General features: G+C 37.1%; 1 protein-coding gene across 17 annotated transcripts in view; it reads right to left on the bottom strand.

Moving 5' to 3' along the window:
• AOPEP (aminopeptidase O (putative)) overlaps positions 1-19,028 on the bottom strand; it is a 214,416-nt gene that overhangs the window by 102,782 nt on the left and 92,606 nt on the right. For all 17 annotated transcript variants that reach the window (XR_010887035.1, XR_010887037.1, XR_010887036.1 and 14 more), the window contains 2 exons: positions 9,596-9,639; positions 1,219-1,279 (listed from right to left, as the gene is read on the bottom strand). Coding sequence is in view for 8 of the 17 variants with exons in the window: in XM_067316700.1 (XP_067172801.1) it covers positions 1,219-1,279; positions 9,596-9,639 (105 nt within the window). In the remaining 9 variants the exon portion in view is untranslated. The remainder of the gene's footprint in view (positions 1-1,218; positions 1,280-9,595; positions 9,640-19,028) is intronic.

Here is a 19,028-nt window from a genome sequence, read left to right as displayed (position 1 = left end):
AGAAATCACGGAACATCATGATACATGATAATACTTACTTTTCTTTCCCCCTTCTAATTAATGTTAATTTTCTTTTCAAAAATTTTACACCAAAAAAAAAGAAAAACCCTTCACCTTGATTTTCTAGCCTCTTCAAATATTATTCCTAAGAACATTTTGATCTCAGGACAAAGCTTCCAAAAGAAGTCCCTGTAGGATACAGGGCACAACGGACATGTACAACACACCATCTCTAAAGTGGCCAAGGGCAGAGCTCAAGCACAGTGCTTGAGTGCGGCTCAGGTTGTGACCACTCCTTATCATTTTGAACTCTCCAGCTATTCTGACAACTCCATCTGCAAACATGCTGACTCCACAGAGCCCCAGTCTTGCTGCATATGTGCACTTTACTTTTGCCCATACAAACTAGGAGCTACAGACTCTTAACAGTTTTTTAAATATTGCTAACGCAAAGTGGAAACAAATGCAATGCACTAGGTAAGATAAATCCCAAGCAACTGATGTCAACTTAGGGGAAATCAGTTATACATTGAACTCTGAGTGTATATTAAAAACAGACTTTGTACAAAGCTGTTTTGGGGAAGTTTTATCCAGGAAAATCTTTCTTCAGCTGATCCCCATTTTGGACCAAAACCAATAATCAGAGCCTTTGCATAGCACAGAAAATTAAGCATTTAAGTTCATAGAATTTAAAACATTTTATATTAAAAACAGAAAATAATGCTCAGTCTCAACTACAACAGAGTTGGAACACCAATGAAATACCCGTCTCCCATGCAGCAGATTCATAAGCAAGTTACAATATTCACAATATATTGAAGTACAAATAATTTAACATTTAGTGAAGTTACTGTTGTCAATATGGCTGTCAGTAATTCGCATACTGACATCTGCGAACAATGCTCCTTACATTTAGTAGAGTCCACCACTACACTATATAGCCTACTTCCCAGTGACTAAAATATTAAGCAATATGATAAGATTTGTAAGATTTGCCCTTCAGCAGGTTCTTTTTGATGACGGTAGAAGCAAAAACCTGCAACTGATAAAAACTAAGCCCATATGAACACTTTATAAAGACATGGAAAGCAGTCATCATCCAAATTAATTCATCTAAACCCATATGTGTTATAACTTAAGGTAATGATTAAATAATGTGTAATGTAATGTGAAATGCAAGTCTCCAGAAAGAACCGAGAACAGATATTTTGCATTTACCTTTGGCATTCCAGAAGTGTCAAGCCAATTCTGGAAGATACTTTCAACAGTTAACCCAGACCTTTAAAAAAAATTAAAATGGGTTTTAGAGGACACACAAACAAAACAAATTTTTCACATGAAAATTAACCCTGTAGAAGCTGAGCAAAACCCTGAATTCAAGTATTAGTTTGTAATGCAGAGGTACTACATTCTTGATTTTTTTAAAGAATAATACCATCAGAGGTGACACAAGCAAATTAAATACAGATTAGATTTTGTGTTTAAAACTCAAATGATAAATTTAGTGCTTATAAGGGTTGACAGAGTGCAAGATGCTAAAGTGCATTTATGAAACACATGTAAAGTATGAGCAGGTGCACTACTACTTTTTGAGTGGACTTTTGTTTCCCTTAGGGAAAAAAATTAACAGAGGAAGTAAATTTAGCTGGAGACATTCAAAACCAGTATTTTATTAAGGAACCAGTGCAAATGTAAAGACAAAATACTGAAGAAAGTGAAATGAAAAATGAACTTCTTTAGATTTATGCATTTTAAAAGGCACTGCTGGATTTTAATCCTCAAGGTTACCAAATATCTAATATATTTCAGTTTCAGCTTTTTGCACTTTCTTTCCTGATAACACTTATAGTGATCTCAGAGAACTCTCTGGAGCCCCAGCTGCTATGAAAGGAAATAGTTTGTCATGATCAAGCTGAATGGGACTGAAATAAGCATATGCATAGGTATTTGCAAATTCAGAAATTGTATTTCCCTTTTTCTTTTGTAAGCAACTTTTTTTGAATTTGCTTCAACTTTGACTGATGTTGAAGAGACTTCTCAACTTACATGGGACCCAGTTTCCCAGAAAAAAAATCCCTTTATTCTTTTATCTTCATTTTTTTTATCACACTCTCAATACTGAAAAACAATACTTGAGTAGGCCCCAAATGAATGTAATCTATTCTGCTTCTCAGAATATTTATGTCATGTGTATGGCAATGCCTTGGTGAGACTCTAGTACTTGCAGCTAACTTCATGTGTGCAGTGTTGACATATGACCAAAAAAGTATTTGTGAAAAGAGCAGTCATTTTGAAATTCCAGAGTGGGAAGCAAGCAACTCAACACAATTTTAATTGGATTTTTCTTTTTGAATTACATGACACAGAAATTCTTTTTATAAACCCTGACAAAGATGTGCTCAAAATTCTGACTCTAAAGGAGATTTATTTCTGGATTGTATTGGTTACTAAGAAGGATTTGTAACGAATCCATCCGTCATTTTTACTGAATGATTTTAAAACACCTATAAATACTAATTTTCACTGTGCCCATGGGAGACAGATCAATCATTGTTATACCAGACATGCAAATGGGAAAACTAAGGCTCAGAGACTCAAAAGCAGTCAAGCAATGTGTTAGTGGGTGACCCCAGAACATAGTCACAGAGTCAAATTTTCTGTATGTGATGTACATGATCATATGTATTAATCTGTTAAATTTGTCTGGTTTTTTTTAGAATGCCAGAGATTTAAATTACTGATCTTGGTATGTGTAACAGCAGCATCTTTCCAGACATAGGTTATATCCTGGGTTAGATGTTCTTATCCTTGTTGAATTCAAGATGAAAAAATTCACCCTCAATATCTTCCAAGTATGACACCAGAACCTGTGAGGCAGAATTAACAGTTGCGTCCTCTACTCCCTTTTTTAGCATAGAAAACAAACATAATGCACCCTTGTATTGTGAGATCTGTCATCCCTACTTGCACTTACCGGTATTCTGAAAGAAATCTCATTAAAATGTGTGGGTCTACCCAACAGAATAAAATTCTGCCACTGTGAATTAGGGGTGGGAGAATCTGATCAAAATAGAAAGTCAGTTGGCTACTCATTGAGTAACTGTTGAATGGTATCTGCAAAAAGTATGCAATCTGGTCTTAATAAACTTGTCCAAAATACACAGGAATTTTGGCACAATGCCAGAAATCAGTCGTCACGTGCCTCAGCCATAAGAAAGTCTTTCCTTGCAAATGCTACCCTACGTCATTCAGTTACTAAGATAGGCTTGTACACACAGGATACAGCGTCATACTGAAAACCATAAGAAGCCTACAGATTAAAAAAAAAAAAAAATCAGATACAGTGACAAAAAAGCCATTTATTCATACTTTCATTCCCTATTCTTTTAGTAATTTTATTCAGTTTTTGATCAGTCATATATAATTGTGCAGGCCAAGGACACTATGTGGAAGCAGCACTAGTGTATTCATTAATGTTAAAATATTTTGATAGTTCATGCAACTTAGGCCCAAACTTTTCTTCAAGAGTGTCTTCACAAGTAAGAGATGACACATCAGCCAGGCTGAGGTGGCTTAAAGAGTCCCAGGAGAGAGAACAATTCCCATAGAGACAAATGAATCTTCCCATTCACTAAATCTGTATGTCAAAGTATCTCCTTAACATTAGACAGACTAGACTGTCACAGGAAAAAAAAAACCCTCAAATCATATGGTTCAAATAACCACAGCAGTGAGCAGAAGCATTTCTTCACAGCCAGGATTCTGAATTTTCAGGAAATTACCATTCTGCATGTCTGATCACTATGGAAATTCATTTTCTACAGATAACCAAACATTGACAACATGCTTATAACAGAGTATTGTTCTACATTCAAGTGAATTACTTACATCCAGAATTGGTTAGCTTTTAGTAGTACTTTGTTATTTGTGCAAGTTTGTTAAATTTAGAGTATTTGAGTGCAGGGTCCTTCAGTATAATTACCTTTACCTTACTACGGTCTTCTACAAATTGGTGTCTAGTCTAAGTTCGTTAGCTGAGTCCCTTCCACAGATAATGGAGAGAAAGAAAAGCATCTGCTAAAAGCCAATCAACTCACTTACATTGGGATAACATGACATTTTTTCTTGAGGTTTTATTTCTGTCCTGTTATTACAGAGGGCATATACAGGACTAGCTTAAATTAGTCTACCAAATTTTATATAGCCCAAGGTAGACTGGGTACCTCCTGATCTGCTTATCTGTCTCAAACCACAACATCACAATAACCATTTTTTAATTTGTTATTGCCTGAATCAAAACCTGAACCAGAGCTAGCTTCTACGGAAAATACCCTTATGTATTTAATTTGTTTTTACCTGGGGATGAGAAACACAGCTTCACAATGCCAGTTTTTCCATGATTATTTCAGAACCTAAGCTAAATTTAAAGGGCAAGGTTTTCTCAGAAAAAGCTATGCAAAATAATAAAACTACACTTGCTATGTAGTACCTTTGGTTAACCTACCTTCTGTGGCTTTTAGAGCCAACACAAGCTCATTTCAAAACACTGCCTTTGAAATGAGTTTACAATACTAACGGGAGTTGCACTGCTCTGACAGCACACTAATCCCGGCAGAAACACCACCTTAAGTGGCTCAGCCTCTCCTGAAACTTTGATGCTTTTCTCAAGGGCAAAGACTACAAGGCTGCCATCTCTGCCTACAACGCCCTCAGCTTCAGCTAAACCCTTGTCATATGACTACATAGTCTGCTTTGTTTGTACTTTCTCTCGCTTTCACACTTTTTTTAAAAAAAAACTTGGGATATTCTTCTTAGCACCCATCAAAAAAGCAACTCTTTTTAACCTACTCCTGGCATTCACTATTTTTTCTCCCAAACATATTACTAATGTGCAGACTTTTGCAGAGATCTAATTTGAACATGACTCAGGGTCTACACTGAAGAAATGTGAAGTCCTTTAAGGTTTCCACTGACTTGTTGGGCTTTGGATCAAGCCCAAAAGATAGATCACAACAGACTGATGTTGCAAAACAAATGTCCTAGAGAAAGGACACAGAGCCTGATATTTGTAGAGGCTGCAGTTCAGTAAAGCATCCATATTCAGAAAGGGCATTTACCACCTGCTTATGTTGCATTTTAGCACCCATAAGGACTTAAATCTTGTGTGTTTGATTTCCTGACTGGCTTTTTGGTTAAGGTACTGTATGGGGCCATGGTAATCTGGGTTCAATTGATTAGCACTATAACAGAATTCTTGCAAGACTGGGCAAGTTTTTTTAACTGCTTTGTACCGCAGTTCCCCTGCTGTAAAATGAGAATGCTAGTACATCCATTATCTCCTTCCTTGTCTATTTGTTTAGACTATAAGGTGGCCAATCTAAGAATGATCTCCTAACATGCATCCATACTGTGCACGGCCACATTCAAGGCCTCTGAAAGCAAGTTCTGTACCATACTAATGCTAATGATAATTTCAAAGTTAGTTTTATAAAGATCTCTATATAGCAGGCTTTCATTGCAAGGTGTTCTAGAAACTTTATGTGCGTCTGCCATATCCAATTGAAAATACTTCATTGACCATATTTTCTTCATCTGGTATATATATTAATTGACATTGATCATTTTCAAAGTGCACCATCCCAGCTAAATAATAAGGTGTAGTTAGGACCAAATCCAAGACTCATGAGAGATTAGTCATTCTATCAACTGCCCATAGCTTCCTCCAGATTTCTCCTGGGCCCCTGCTTTATTTTTTTATTTCTTTATTTATTTTTTATTAATCCAGCATAGATGTCTGTCTTTTTTAATTTTATCCAGCATATATATTTTGGTTTACAAGAAAAAAAATGGAGGGATCAAAAACACTGGAAAAAAATCTTTCACAATGATTTACTTTGGGAGCTGGATGCCTACCAGCTATTTGTCTCTATGAAAATCATTACCTTTGTGACAAGTAGCCTTCCATGTGAGTAACTAAGAAAGGAAGTATGAAAGGAGGAGACAGATTATACCTGTGTAGCTGAGTAGTTTGAAATTACAGCATTATTTTAACATTATTTAGTACTTAATTAGCAATTTTAAAGACATCCAAGGAATGCGGTTAGTAAGCCTGAGTTATTTACGTTACAAATATCAGAGCTGTAACTCAAGCCTTGCTTTGTCTATCGTATATTATTAAAACCATAGCTTTATTAGTCTTCTTATTTATTCTATTGAATCAAGTTAAATAAAAAATACTAGCAGAAAAACCCAAAGAGCAGAACTGAGCTGCTCAAAAAGATTTGCAGTCATAAAGAGCACAAGCAGCTGCAACTCTGATTTATCTGAGGGTGGTGAAACTCACAGTCTGTTGCAGGGCCTTAAAAACACTGAGTCTTTGCATGGCTCACATGGTGGGCAGATGTGGAGAGGATCAATTTACAGCAAGGACTGTAAGCCTTGGGGGGAACAGAACCACTGGGAGTTTTGATCAAATTTAGTGCACCATGATATACAGGCAGAAAAGAAGGTTTTTTTTGTTGTTGTTTGGTTTAGTTGTAGATAAACTGTAATCAATTTTCAAATTATAGACCAGGAAATAAGATGCCTCAGTTGCAGGTGGGAAATAGTGTAGATTTCTTACAGAATGGCCAGGATAATGCAGGGGTATAGCCAGTGCATTTTATAGCAGAAAGGCTTTAAAAACAGAGGAGCGTGACTAACTAGGTAGATATTTGTTTGTCTTGCCATTAGCCTTTCATAAACAGATGAAATCTGTCTTAAGGGCAAGTTAGGAGATTCTAAAGGACAAAAAGGTGGTGCTAGGCCTGTTCCATGCTGTTATTCAGCCACAGTCCAGAAACAGAAGGATCCTGTCTCAGAGAATGGATTCCTCTAGCTAAGTTGCCATCGACATTGAGTCGGAGCAGGAAGTGAAGAAGCCCCATAAACTAGGCATATAATCTTCCTCCTCTGGGTACAAAAGCCAGCAAAAATCAATGACTGCTACTTAAGAGGTTACACTGTATCTTTGAACTGCTCATCGCTGGGAATGTCTTAAAAAAAAAAAACTCCAGTAACTAAAAACTAAAGGCCTTAAGCTCTGGAAGAATGAAAATCTTTTAGATATAGCCTGCTGTATCCAATAGCAGAAAATTCATGTAGCATTACTCCAAGGTAATGATTAGAGATGATTTCCACACTGTTGTATGATTGCTTTCTGCCATTGTTAATCCTGTTCTCATTGCAAAAGCCTCCCATAAGCCAATTTCTACTCTTTAGCTACACTAGCTTGCCTCTGTTGCCACAGATGAGAGCAGAATTTGGTTTGATTCCATACGACTGTTTTTTTTTATTATTATTCAGGCCAGTCTCTATTATAAATATTAGGATGTTGGATTACTTAATATTTTTCAAGTAATGAGCTTTTCTTAATTTTAACATGTGTATAATAACAGAGTGCACTGAAGAGTGGAAAAGCATCTTTGTGGCAGATAAGAAATAAAGGCCTCCTGTATGTCCAGATGTTCTACTGCTCTTGACATTCCTGTTGATATCCTCATCCAAGGTAATTTTGGCAGTAGATAAGTTCAGATATGCTATATGTCTGGCTGTAATATAAATTACCATAGATCTGAAATTTTGTCCATGCATTTGAGGGTGATGAAAATCAAATGGAGCCATACTTCCTTTGCAGTGGTCTCACTAAAGGTTTAAATATTTAAATATGTACCTAGGCTGAAAACCAGATGCCTTATTCAAATAAGGCTGTGTACTAGGTTTAGGCTTTGGAGAAAAAAATGAAAAAAGGAAGGAAAATGGAGATTTTATTAATAAATCTACATACATTCATGCCAATAAATAACTCACTTCCCCATATATTCCATTTCTTTTTTCTGATTATTTTTGGACTGGAAACCCATATCACATAACGTAAACAAAATGGCACCCCAAGATACATCGCTGAAAAAAAGTAACACCACCCAAACTAAACTCATGATACCACAAAACATGTTATCTCAATGGTAACTAGCTTCCCTGCTACCCTTCCCCTGCCACAAGTTTTACAGGACATCATTCTAAAGAAAATCTGTACCTTGAAGATACAGAATAGTAGTATATTTAAAATATCTATTCTCTCTTGTTTCTGCCCTGGGAGATATTGTTACTGTTTTGCTCACTACATCTGGATTACTAAACCAGGGCTACAAATTCTATCACTGTAGAGTATAAGAAGAGTGAAACAATTACTCAGACTCTAAAAAGTCCACAACTACAAATTGCCCATTTTTACAGTGTATTTCCCTATGCACACATTTTGGTGGGAGGCATGAATTCAGTTACTCCAACATATGCAGAAATCTCTTAAACTGTCAAGATGACATAGACTTTGCTATTTGTATTATTGTGTGTGTGTGTGTGTGTGTGTGTGTGTGCACGCACATGCGCATGTGAAGCACATTTGGCAGAGAATATGTCCTTTATTTCCTTCACTCAACTAACGCTGGTAGTCACAGGTTATGCAAATATGGTGAGGAAAAAAAGAACATTACCTCTTCCATCTTCACAGGGGAACTGCTGCAAGTAAATGATTTTCTTATTTGCTGTTTGAAAGGACTATTTTTTTCCTGAAACAACTGAAAATGAAAGAAGTTTTCTCAAGAAAAGAAAATATTCATAGTTTTTTATAATCTTTTTCCCTCTCTATGGCATTTTAATGCTTCTAAATAGAAACACAACTGTGAAAGGAAAAATCAGATGAAAGTACTTTGAAATGAACAATAAAAGCATTTCACTAAAAAACTCAGTACATTTGACTTTTATGAATTTCCTCTTCCCTTTTCTTCAGCAAAAGCTATTCAACCAAATTAATGAAGAGCTCTGGAATCCTGCTCCCCCAAACTGCATTTTCAAGTGAATGAACTATTTGAAGAAATTATTATCTGCCAAGCTCCACTACCAAGAGAACCTGTATTTGTAGTCTGTAGTAGCCCAGAGCAAGTCAAGAAATAAGCAGGGGTGAATTCAAAACTCTGTTCCAGACTAGCTGCGTCATTTCAGCTGGTCACACACAGGAGGATTTTGAAGAGCATGTGAGGCACTTAACACTCAATTTCCATTAGAGATTTCCATCTTTCCCCCATCTGACAAACTGTGCGACAGGCAGGGGCCGGTAAGGGGCTCCCGCTTGCAAGAAAGCATCTTCTGTGCTTTCCCAGATGCAGGGCAGCAGTCTGGCCTCCCAGCTCCGGGGTGCCATGTGCCAGCAGCAGCTGGCGGGAGGATCAGAGATGAAGCTGAGCAGCTGGACCTGGCACTTCAGATCGCATAGCAAACACAGGACCTCACTGCTGCCCTATTAACATGCGAGTTAAAAGCAGTGCTGGCAGGGACCATGGGATAGCAACATCACAGCCAGTCTCACATGTGTGTTTTGTCTAGGAGAATTCAGAGAAAGAGTGAAACATACACAGATACACGCATACGCATGCATTAAAAAACAATACTCAGAACCATACTAAATGAGAACCTTAGCTACTATTTCTGGATAGCACAATGGATATTTAGATGTGATTTCTACTTTCCTCTTTAGCTTTCTAGCCTGCTTCTCACTTACTCTTTTTGTTCAGGGATGTCTTCCAACAGCATGTAAAGAAAATCCTGGAAAATGAACAAAGCACCATAGTTAGTATGTTTATCAAGCGATATCTCTGTGTCTACAGAACCAGCACTGGATTTTTAAGCACTGTAGACTGCAGAATGGTAAGAAAGAAGTTTATATATCCGCTGTGGTGTTACGCTGCTCAATTATTTATACAACATGCATTATGTTTGTCAGTTTTCCAACCCACTCAAGCAAAAAGTGTCAATATTGAAAGAAAATGGGCTTGAAAAGTCTGCTATTTTAACACAATCCTACGTTCCCATTTTTATTTAATCTATAATACACACACACAAACTACATTAAAAGAGCACTGTTAAAGGCTGCAGATTCACATATGCAAAAGCTAAGAAATGCCAGAATTAAGGCTGTCCGTTATGTTCTCTCCAATATGCTTCTGTTATCACACTGTCTTTAATTGCATGACCACATCCTTTTTTCCTTTTGGCGCATACCTGATCTAAGGACCACATCTACTCATTCCCTGACAAAATTCATGCTGTTGCTGCCAACCACACCAACCATGGAATAAAACTCTTCAAGGAAAAAGTAGCTAGAATTTTTTTCCTGGATTTAGAAGGAAAGTGCTAGGCCAGTGGAACAGTATTACCATCATCCTCACTTGCAACAGTATGATATGTCCACTTTATAAGTTACACCTGACATCACACAAAGGCACTCCATGCTGTACATGATCTAATTCTAATGCCAATCACTTTGACATGACGCACTACCTGCTTTGTTCCACTCAACAACCGCATAGAAAGAGGAATTATTAATATGAACTCTCCATTTATATGCTATTTTATAAAGCAATATATCAACTTTACTAATATTAAATCTTTGTGGAGACAAGTTTCATAGCTGAATGATGTTCCTCACTGCAGTGTATGAATGCAGGCTGATTTCTGATTGCAAGTAGTTGCAATCAGAACCGATTCCTCAAACTGAAACTGTTGGTAACACTGTAAATCTTTCTCCTTTAGATTATAACCCAGGTACAGGCTAGGTCGCACTGGCTGCAAAATCTGCTTATGAAGAAAGGTGAATTACACAGTGCTGAATTTAGTGCTGCTGTGGCAAGATTGCTATCCTTAACTATGCTAGCTACGCAGGGATGGCTCTGCCCAACTACAGTGCATTTCTGACATGACAATGCACTGCAAAATGCCCTTAGTTCATACTATTACTTGCAGTTCTGTACTGTTATTCTGTATGTCAGCAGAGAATTACTGACTCCTTCCACTTGTGGAAGCTGTGCTGGAGGCATAGACTAAAATTCCATGGAAATAAAGAATATGAAAAAAATGGAAAAGGGATCATCATTAGAGTTATTTCAAGAATGGGGCATCTGAAAAGCAATACTGAAGTGTTTATCCTTGACACTATTTTACATAAAATTTTATATACATTAATCCAGCCAGAATCCCTGATCAGATTGCATCAATATTTTATGATCTATCCTATGGTCCACTTGAAGACATCTCTGATATTAGAGGTGTTTTTACATTCTGTATATTATACTGTGAAATTAAACATCTGCTTCATGGATAAGGTTGTCTTCATTTTTCCAAATAACTATTAAGAATAAAGCACTAACAATCATTCTACACGCTTTCTTAAGATTAGGATTAATTTTTTTTTGGTCTTATTTTAACTGCTTCTATTTCAATGCTCCAAAACTGAATAGAGTAACAAATTATCACTTACCTCATATTGGCATGTCTTTTAACATTTGCCTATTATCAAGTCTGCCTGACACATCCCATTACGGGTCTGAGTTTACAGTTGCGTATAACTTTGCCAAACTTTAACCATCTGGACTGAAATTTTATCCTCAGGCTATTTTTTTCTTCCTTCCCAGATAAAATGGTTCAGAAGTGCCCAAGAGCAAAGTTAGGGGATAATGCGCTGTTTATAAATTTTGATGGCATTTTCTTTAAGAGGTTTAGTCACCTTACATTTTGAAACAAGGCTTGTGATATGGCCAGGGCAAATAAATGCTGAATCAGATCATAAAACAAAATATCTTGGTTTTTTTGCCTCTGTTACAATTAGTTTAATGAAACTAGAAAGAAAAAATAAGTTAATATAAGTCACCACAGTGCTGCATTATTAACGAATCAAGTTCTGCTTATATTGTTAAATAACCTCACCTTCCCTACTTACTTCTGTTGTTTTTTCTGGGCTGGAAACCCAGAGGCTAGAAAACCACATTTCCTATACACAGAAACTGTTATTCTGCAGTTTGTGGAATTTTATTCACATTTGGCCAAACTGAAAAAGTCTTTGAAAAATGAGTTTGCACATGTTCATTAAGGATTTGCGAGACTGTCATAACTAAATTCCCTGAAGACTCATGTCTGCTCTCACCATGTTCCAGACTGAAGCCAACAATTTTCCTCACAACTGCAACTCTGGGCTGCTGCTGACCAGATCAAATCTGGAAACAGACTGTGAATTGAGATCAAGGAGAAAGTTTCTTTGCACTGCTAATGAATGTGGCATGTCTGAGTCAAAGAAGAACAGGGTCCTAATGACTGAGGAGTAGGTTGAGAGAAGTAGCCTTGAGGAACTGGGAATGGAAGCTACTTGAAGCAGGAAGTAGGCAAATCTGGGTTAAGAAGATCTTTTACTCCATCACTGAAGATGCTATATGATAATGCCAGTTCTTGTATTCTAACAACCACTAGGATGTTTCTATTCTTAAACTGTTGTGGGGAATCAGACAGATACCTCTCTCTCTTCACACATTGATATTAAATAGGGAACACAGAATATTAAAGGACAGATAATAGCCTCTTGTTTGTGGGAAAACTGAAACCAACATATTTTAAGTACTCTATGACCAATATATAATTTCATTTAAATTCTCTAACTGCAATATGAATGGAGGGTACATAGAAGAAATGGAGATTTCATGACTAGAAGCAATATATCTAAAAGGACATTCATTTGGCAACAAATGAACTCCAAATGCATTTACATCCAATTTCTTACGGAAATTACAGACTGAAAGTTAAACTACCCAACAATTAGGGAATTTGTAAATGACTTAACTAAATGGTAAATGTTACTTCATCCCTTTTAGGGAGAAAAGTATGTATAATACAAATAAGCATCCTTCCTAGGATCATGATTATTTTGAATTCCCACCCTATTCATCTTCCTGCCTTTTATTTAACAAAATCAGCAACATGTTGAAATCTTTCTTATGAGGTTTTGGTAGCAAGCCCAGAATCTCCCTCCAAAGACTACAACTTCCTATCAGAGTGAGCATTTTTAGATCCCCAGCTTTATGCTCTATTATCAGGCAGCAATCTGTAGCCAGACAGGACAACATCATAAGCCCTGGGCTACAGAGCCACTGACTAGCTCCATCTAAAAGATGAATTTTTTTGCCCCTTTATCCCTTGCCAATGAACTGCACTCAGATTACTGGCAATTCCCTACAGCAAAATGACCAACATTCATGGCAACCAGGAAAACATAGCACACTAAAGGATCTGACAAGCATCATCTTGTAAGCTTTCCTGTGGAGTTTTAAGGTGATAGCAGCCCCTGGATGTCTTTTTCCCCCCACATTTCTCTGACTGAGGTTACTGTCCTGTATCTCTGTCTGAGCTGCCCAAATTCAGAACCCAGTGGTTTTGCACAAAGCAACTTTCATCATAAGTCTAAGTTAACACACAAGATTGAACTGCTCCAGCTAAGGCCAGTATATTTGTCCTCTTAGGTAGAGGGTGAATAACTAAGGGAAGCAAGTCCTAACTTACCCCATCTATACTTGTAAGAGGGCTTCTGTCAGAGCCCTAGGTCTTTTACACCTAACATCTACTACTTCCTGCATATCAAAACACCTTAGAGCAGGTAAGCCCATTCTTGGAACAGATAAGTTGGAGGAAGTATGTTGATTATCACTTAATTTACTGAAAAAGTGTTTGCATTCCTCCTTGCCTTACTGATGGGAAGCTTCAAACTAGATTCCAGACAGGGAAACGAAGGCATCCAGTTAGACCCTGGAGTCTATGTTGTCTCAGACTCAACCGAATTGCTTTAATTTCTTCAGGAAATACACAGATTCTCATTGTCCATTACCAATACTAAATATACCACTGCCTAACAATTTGAATTAAACACAGATTCCTTCCATTTTATGTATATAAACATATAAGAATACACATACATATATTAGAAAAAGATGAGCAACTATATTTCATACCTGTTTTATACCAATGGTTCTAGACAGAACCCTCAATCGTTCTTTGGACTTCAGTTTAAGATTATCCAACAGAAAATCATATGGAAGATGCATTTGACTGTAATTACTTAAAATATATTCCACTAAATCAAACAAAAGCTGTAACTGTGATTCAGCAGGCACAAACAAAACCCACATGCTTTGGGAGTACTCCCTTGTCTGTTTGCTCTGGTCAGAATTTAACTGAAGAGTTAATCTTTCTTCCTATCAAACTAAATTGCGCAACAAGCTACCATGTAATTTTAAGCCTGAAGGATGCTAAATGGAAGCTAAGCAAACAGGAAAACTTTAGCTCAGCAGAGAAGTGAGAGACTACTATAACAAAAGTGGAAATGCAAAAAAGTATTCCACAGTTGAAGACTGAAATTCAAAACTTAGTGAGTTCAGAAACTATGGGAAGGATTTATCAGAAAGGTCCAAGACATTTTCAGACATACGGGACACTTTCCTGATAGAAGGCAATTATACTTGTACAACTTACTGCTTCTTTTAAGATCTTTGTACTCGGGACAGGAGATACCAAAAGCTACTTGGATTTTTATATTTTAATATCTGACAATATAGATATATGTGACAAATTAACTGACTTTTTTTTTTTTTAAATCAGCAATCTGTATTAGACATGATTATAAAACATCTGGGGTCCTCCTGGCTTCATTCCTCTCTGCTGATTTCTCCAGTCCCATTTCTAGCCCTACTGCATTGTGTTCTTTCTCTGTCCTTTAAAACACATAGTTTATCATATTTTGAGAAAAGTACATCAGAAAAAAGAATTAGGAAGTTTTCTCACAAAGAAGAAAAATATTGCCTCATAATATATGAATCACTTTTATTAACCCAATCTTAGTTATACTTCAAACATAATCCATCATTCCTGCTTTCAAGATATTTTCATCTGAAATAGGGATAAGATATATACTAATATAATAGGTTGTTAAAAAGTACAATATAATTAACTGCTCTATATATTAATCAATTGCCATATACGTAAGTATTGCAGATATAGTTAATCTCAGGTTAAAATGACTGACCAAGAGAGGCAATTTTTTTTATTTCCGCATACTTGTTAAAACTTAAAAAGTTAAACAAAAGGAAAAGCATACTGTACAGTAAATAAAACATGGTGCCAAGTACTGAACAATGAACAGAGAACAAAATATTGACCAGCTGCTTCACATGCAAGCAACACCTATTTCACATAAACGAGGCAAAGGTCTTTGCCGGGTGGGAAGGGGGGCAGGAGGAGGCACTGTGATCATATAGTAATTAAAGACTGTCTCATTGTGTGTATATATCAGGAAACTGAATGAAGGCTGCACAGGGCTTAGCTAACAAAAAAAATTAGGAATCTGCTTGCTTGTGCAAGAACTGGAACAGAAAACTGACTCAATCTGAACAAAACTGCCCCATCTTTTTCTGTTTTCCAAGCACACAGGAGCGCAGAAGACAAAGACCCCTGTGCTCCAGGCTGCTGCGGGCAGCCATGCGCCAGAATCGGCGCCAAGCCCTGCTGACATCGGCAGGCCTTCGCTCCAGCTCTCAGGTTGGCAAGTGTGGACAGCTGAAGCCAAATGGCAGAAGTAAATTTTTGGATAAACTTTTATTTAAAGAAGAGATTCTAGAGATTGGTACATCAAAGTAAATGTGCGTCTCATGCTTAGACTTCCAGCTCTAGTTACAAGAGTTCTACAAGCAAATAGATGAATGATGATTTGTATGCGCAGGTACCAATTCCTTGTAGAAAACTGACAACAATGGTACATACCTATGCAAATAGGTGTGCAGGAACATGTTGATGTAGGTATGCACACAACGGTTTGTATGCATACAACATCTGCCTTTAAAGTTTTCAAGCACAGCATAAATCATAATTTTTTGAAGAGCTGCCTTAACTGTCATTTTACTATAGCAAATTATAACTCTATTAGAATGGGCAAATGCAACAGACCTTGTCTTATTATTATAGTAGATTGAACTACACAAAAATGAAAGTATGCAAACAATTCAATTCCCAAGGTGTTCTTATTTCAGTATCAAACTGAACAACAGCTTTAACTCGTTAGGAATATCAGCAATGTATGCTCCTTTCTATTTATTTATAGTCAGTAACACTCCATTCCTTGTTTTAAAAGTTCATTTAAAGCAGTTACTAAGTGAATTCTCCCACAGAAAGAAAAATGGAAGATTTCTTTTTTTAAATCCCTCTTAAAGATTCCAGACTTGCTTTACTCTTCTGTTGCTAACTCAACTAAAATAAACAAAACCTACTATTAAAAACATACTGAGCATGCAATCAAAAAGAAGGAAAAAGCAAACTGATTAATGTTTCACATCTGAAGTCATTTCCTCGCACCTGCGGCTCTCATCTAGGAAAAATACTACAAACACCACTGAAAACAAGACTAGTATTCAGAACATGGGCAATTATTTTCACTGTTTTTACTTTGCCTCTTCCCCACAATTCCTAAGGCTGAGAACCTTTACAATTATTTTGGACAAGGCAAGAGTACAACAACACAATATTTAAACTTACCACTTGTACCTCTATTTATTTTAAATTTTTTATTCATTTAAACATTGACAGCATGTTTGTTCAAGAAAGAACTTGAACCTGAATAATAAACTTTGTGTACTAATTTTGCTTCATTGCTTCTGCATTTCCAATTCCTATTGTGATTGCTTATCTACCTATAGCAGATACCTACATAAATATAACCTTTAAGCTAAGATTTCTTACAGAGAAAGTAAATACATTTACAGTAAGATATAGCCTATCCCCTGTGCACTTTTTTCTTTAGTATAGTGACCAAACCTCAGTCTTGCCAAGCATTTAATACACAGTTGCCTACTCTGTACATTGACTCTTTCCAGCAGTTTCAAGGGGAGCTGGAATTAGACTGCAATGAAACAAGGCAAAAGCACATGAAGCATCACTATGACCTTATGACCCATTTATACCTGATTCTCAAGCACAGCCATCTGGGAAAGTTCAAAGCATTGCACTCAAGGTAAGAATATTTACTGTACACAATCAGTATACTTTCATAGTACACTGTACAGCTTTTATTGTGTACCACACAGCTCTATTTCCACCAAAGCAAATATCTTCAAATGAAGGAAAGCATATATTCTTGATCTAAGCTAAGCACATAGCCATGCACATATTGCACATATTCAAGTAAAAAGTAGCCTAAGAAACTTTAAATAAAAGCATCTCTTATTCTTGCTTCAATAAATAAAAAATACTGAGCATATTTTTATTCAGTTACCAAAAGTGATTGTTCCTGGGCTCAGAAGCAGCATGTAGTATTTCAGCTTGTGAGACTAGAGTTAGTTTGCAAATTGACATTTCACAGCAGCATACAGGACAAAAGGAGAAATCTCTAGTAGATTAGCAGTTCCACTGCAATGCTATCTAGCTACGGTGACTAATAGTATAATGTGCTAGGACTTCTAACAGGTTGCAGTACATACGCAGTCTACTGACATAACTGATTTCATGTCAACCAGGAGACCTAAGAAGCTAATCTTTTCCTCGCAAAAACATCAGCACCTTTCTTACAACCAGATTAAAGCACTGGGCTGCTTCTTGCTTTCAGCAACTTCAGGATATCTGTATTTTTCAAAAAGTTTCCAGCTGTGTAATAGTGAAGCTTCATATTCATGATTTTGGGCACCCTAGTATAGTCGAGGCTGCTACAGTCACTGGCACTTTCCACAGTATGCCAAATATAACTGCTCAGGGTCTTGGTGACATGGTACAGGAAACAGCTACAGCAGTGGAATCATTAATTCCCTTAATATCCTAATTATTCCTCCAGAGTTGCTGCAGTAGAGCTACTATGTCTGCCTTTTGGGTAATTTGACATCCAAATGAATCCACAGGTCTGTGAGCTATTTGTAAAATACACAGGGACAGATAGGTCTTTAAGGATGAGATCCAGAACAGACAGTGCACTGAGCAAAGACTGACTGTGGCTGGAAAAGACAGGAGTGTGTTAGACCCCATCTTCTCAAGATCTGAGGCCCCTTCTCTGATGTTCACCATCCTGAAACCATATTCCAAAAAGACGGTCTTCAGTGAAGAAACTAGCTTCAAGAATTCACTCACATCCCTTTTCTTCTCTCTTCCGCTACTCCTCACTCCTATTGCACTGCCATCTTCTAGTTATGCCAGCTGTTTGTCACATTGTGCCTTTTGTTCCAGGCCTGTTTTTAACCGTGATCTCTTGAGTGATCTAGTTCCCAGATACCCCCACAAATGGTTGTGTTTGCAGCACTAAAGAAGCAACAAACTGCAGTGCCAGGGAATAAGTTGGTTTTATCACCAATGACCAGGTTTCCTAGAACTTTAGGTTCAGAATTATGTCATCCCTTTTCAAAACAAAACAGTGAAGGACAAGATAGTCCCTCCTTTAATACTATAACCAGTGGTTAGAGGACTCCTTCAGAAAGGCCTGGGGGAAGGTAAACTTCTATTTATAACCCCAGGTGGATGCTCGAGCTAATGGTTGCTTCTGTGGTATGGTTTGCTCAGTCTTTCCTTCTGAAGCTGTTCTACTTTGTGTGAAATAATTATACATCATTTGTGCCAGGAAGAGAACAAGCTAAGTCTGTAGCTCAAGTGATTAATATATCTAGTTGGACTTAGGGAGATCAGATTCTGATTTTTAATTCAGTGTTATTTTTTTTAAAGCCAAACCTTCATCAGTCCAGGAAGAAATCCTATTCTAGGAGAAATATTGCTCTCAAGAGTGGGCAGCTACTGCAGGAAAGTCTATTGAAATAAAGAGGAAACAGCTTAAATATTAATTCAGCAACAGAGAGACAGAAGAATGTTTTAGAAAGAAAGGGTAGGAGTACAGACCATGATGAGGAAACCTATAGAGAGGCTGTGATGAGACTGTAATAAAGGTGGGTATAAGGCCATAGAGTGATGGGACACTGACCTGGTAGGAAAGACACCATCCTGTTAATAGACTGTGCAATTTTAAGCATTGAATGAAGCAGCAAGCAGGGAGGAAGGAAATAAAGTCAGAAAGCAATGTACACACACTGTTACTATCTATGGAAGTTTTCAGTTACACTCCTACTCTGTGTTTCTCTTATAGTGGAAAGAGAGGTATC

Source organism: Apteryx mantelli, chromosome Z (genome assembly GCF_036417845.1).
Source record: "Apteryx mantelli isolate bAptMan1 chromosome Z, bAptMan1.hap1, whole genome shotgun sequence".
NCBI classification, from domain to species: domain Eukaryota; kingdom Metazoa; phylum Chordata; class Aves; order Apterygiformes; family Apterygidae; genus Apteryx; species Apteryx mantelli.
Note: the sequence above shows the minus strand (reverse complement) of the source record. Positions and strands in the feature narration are given on the sequence as shown.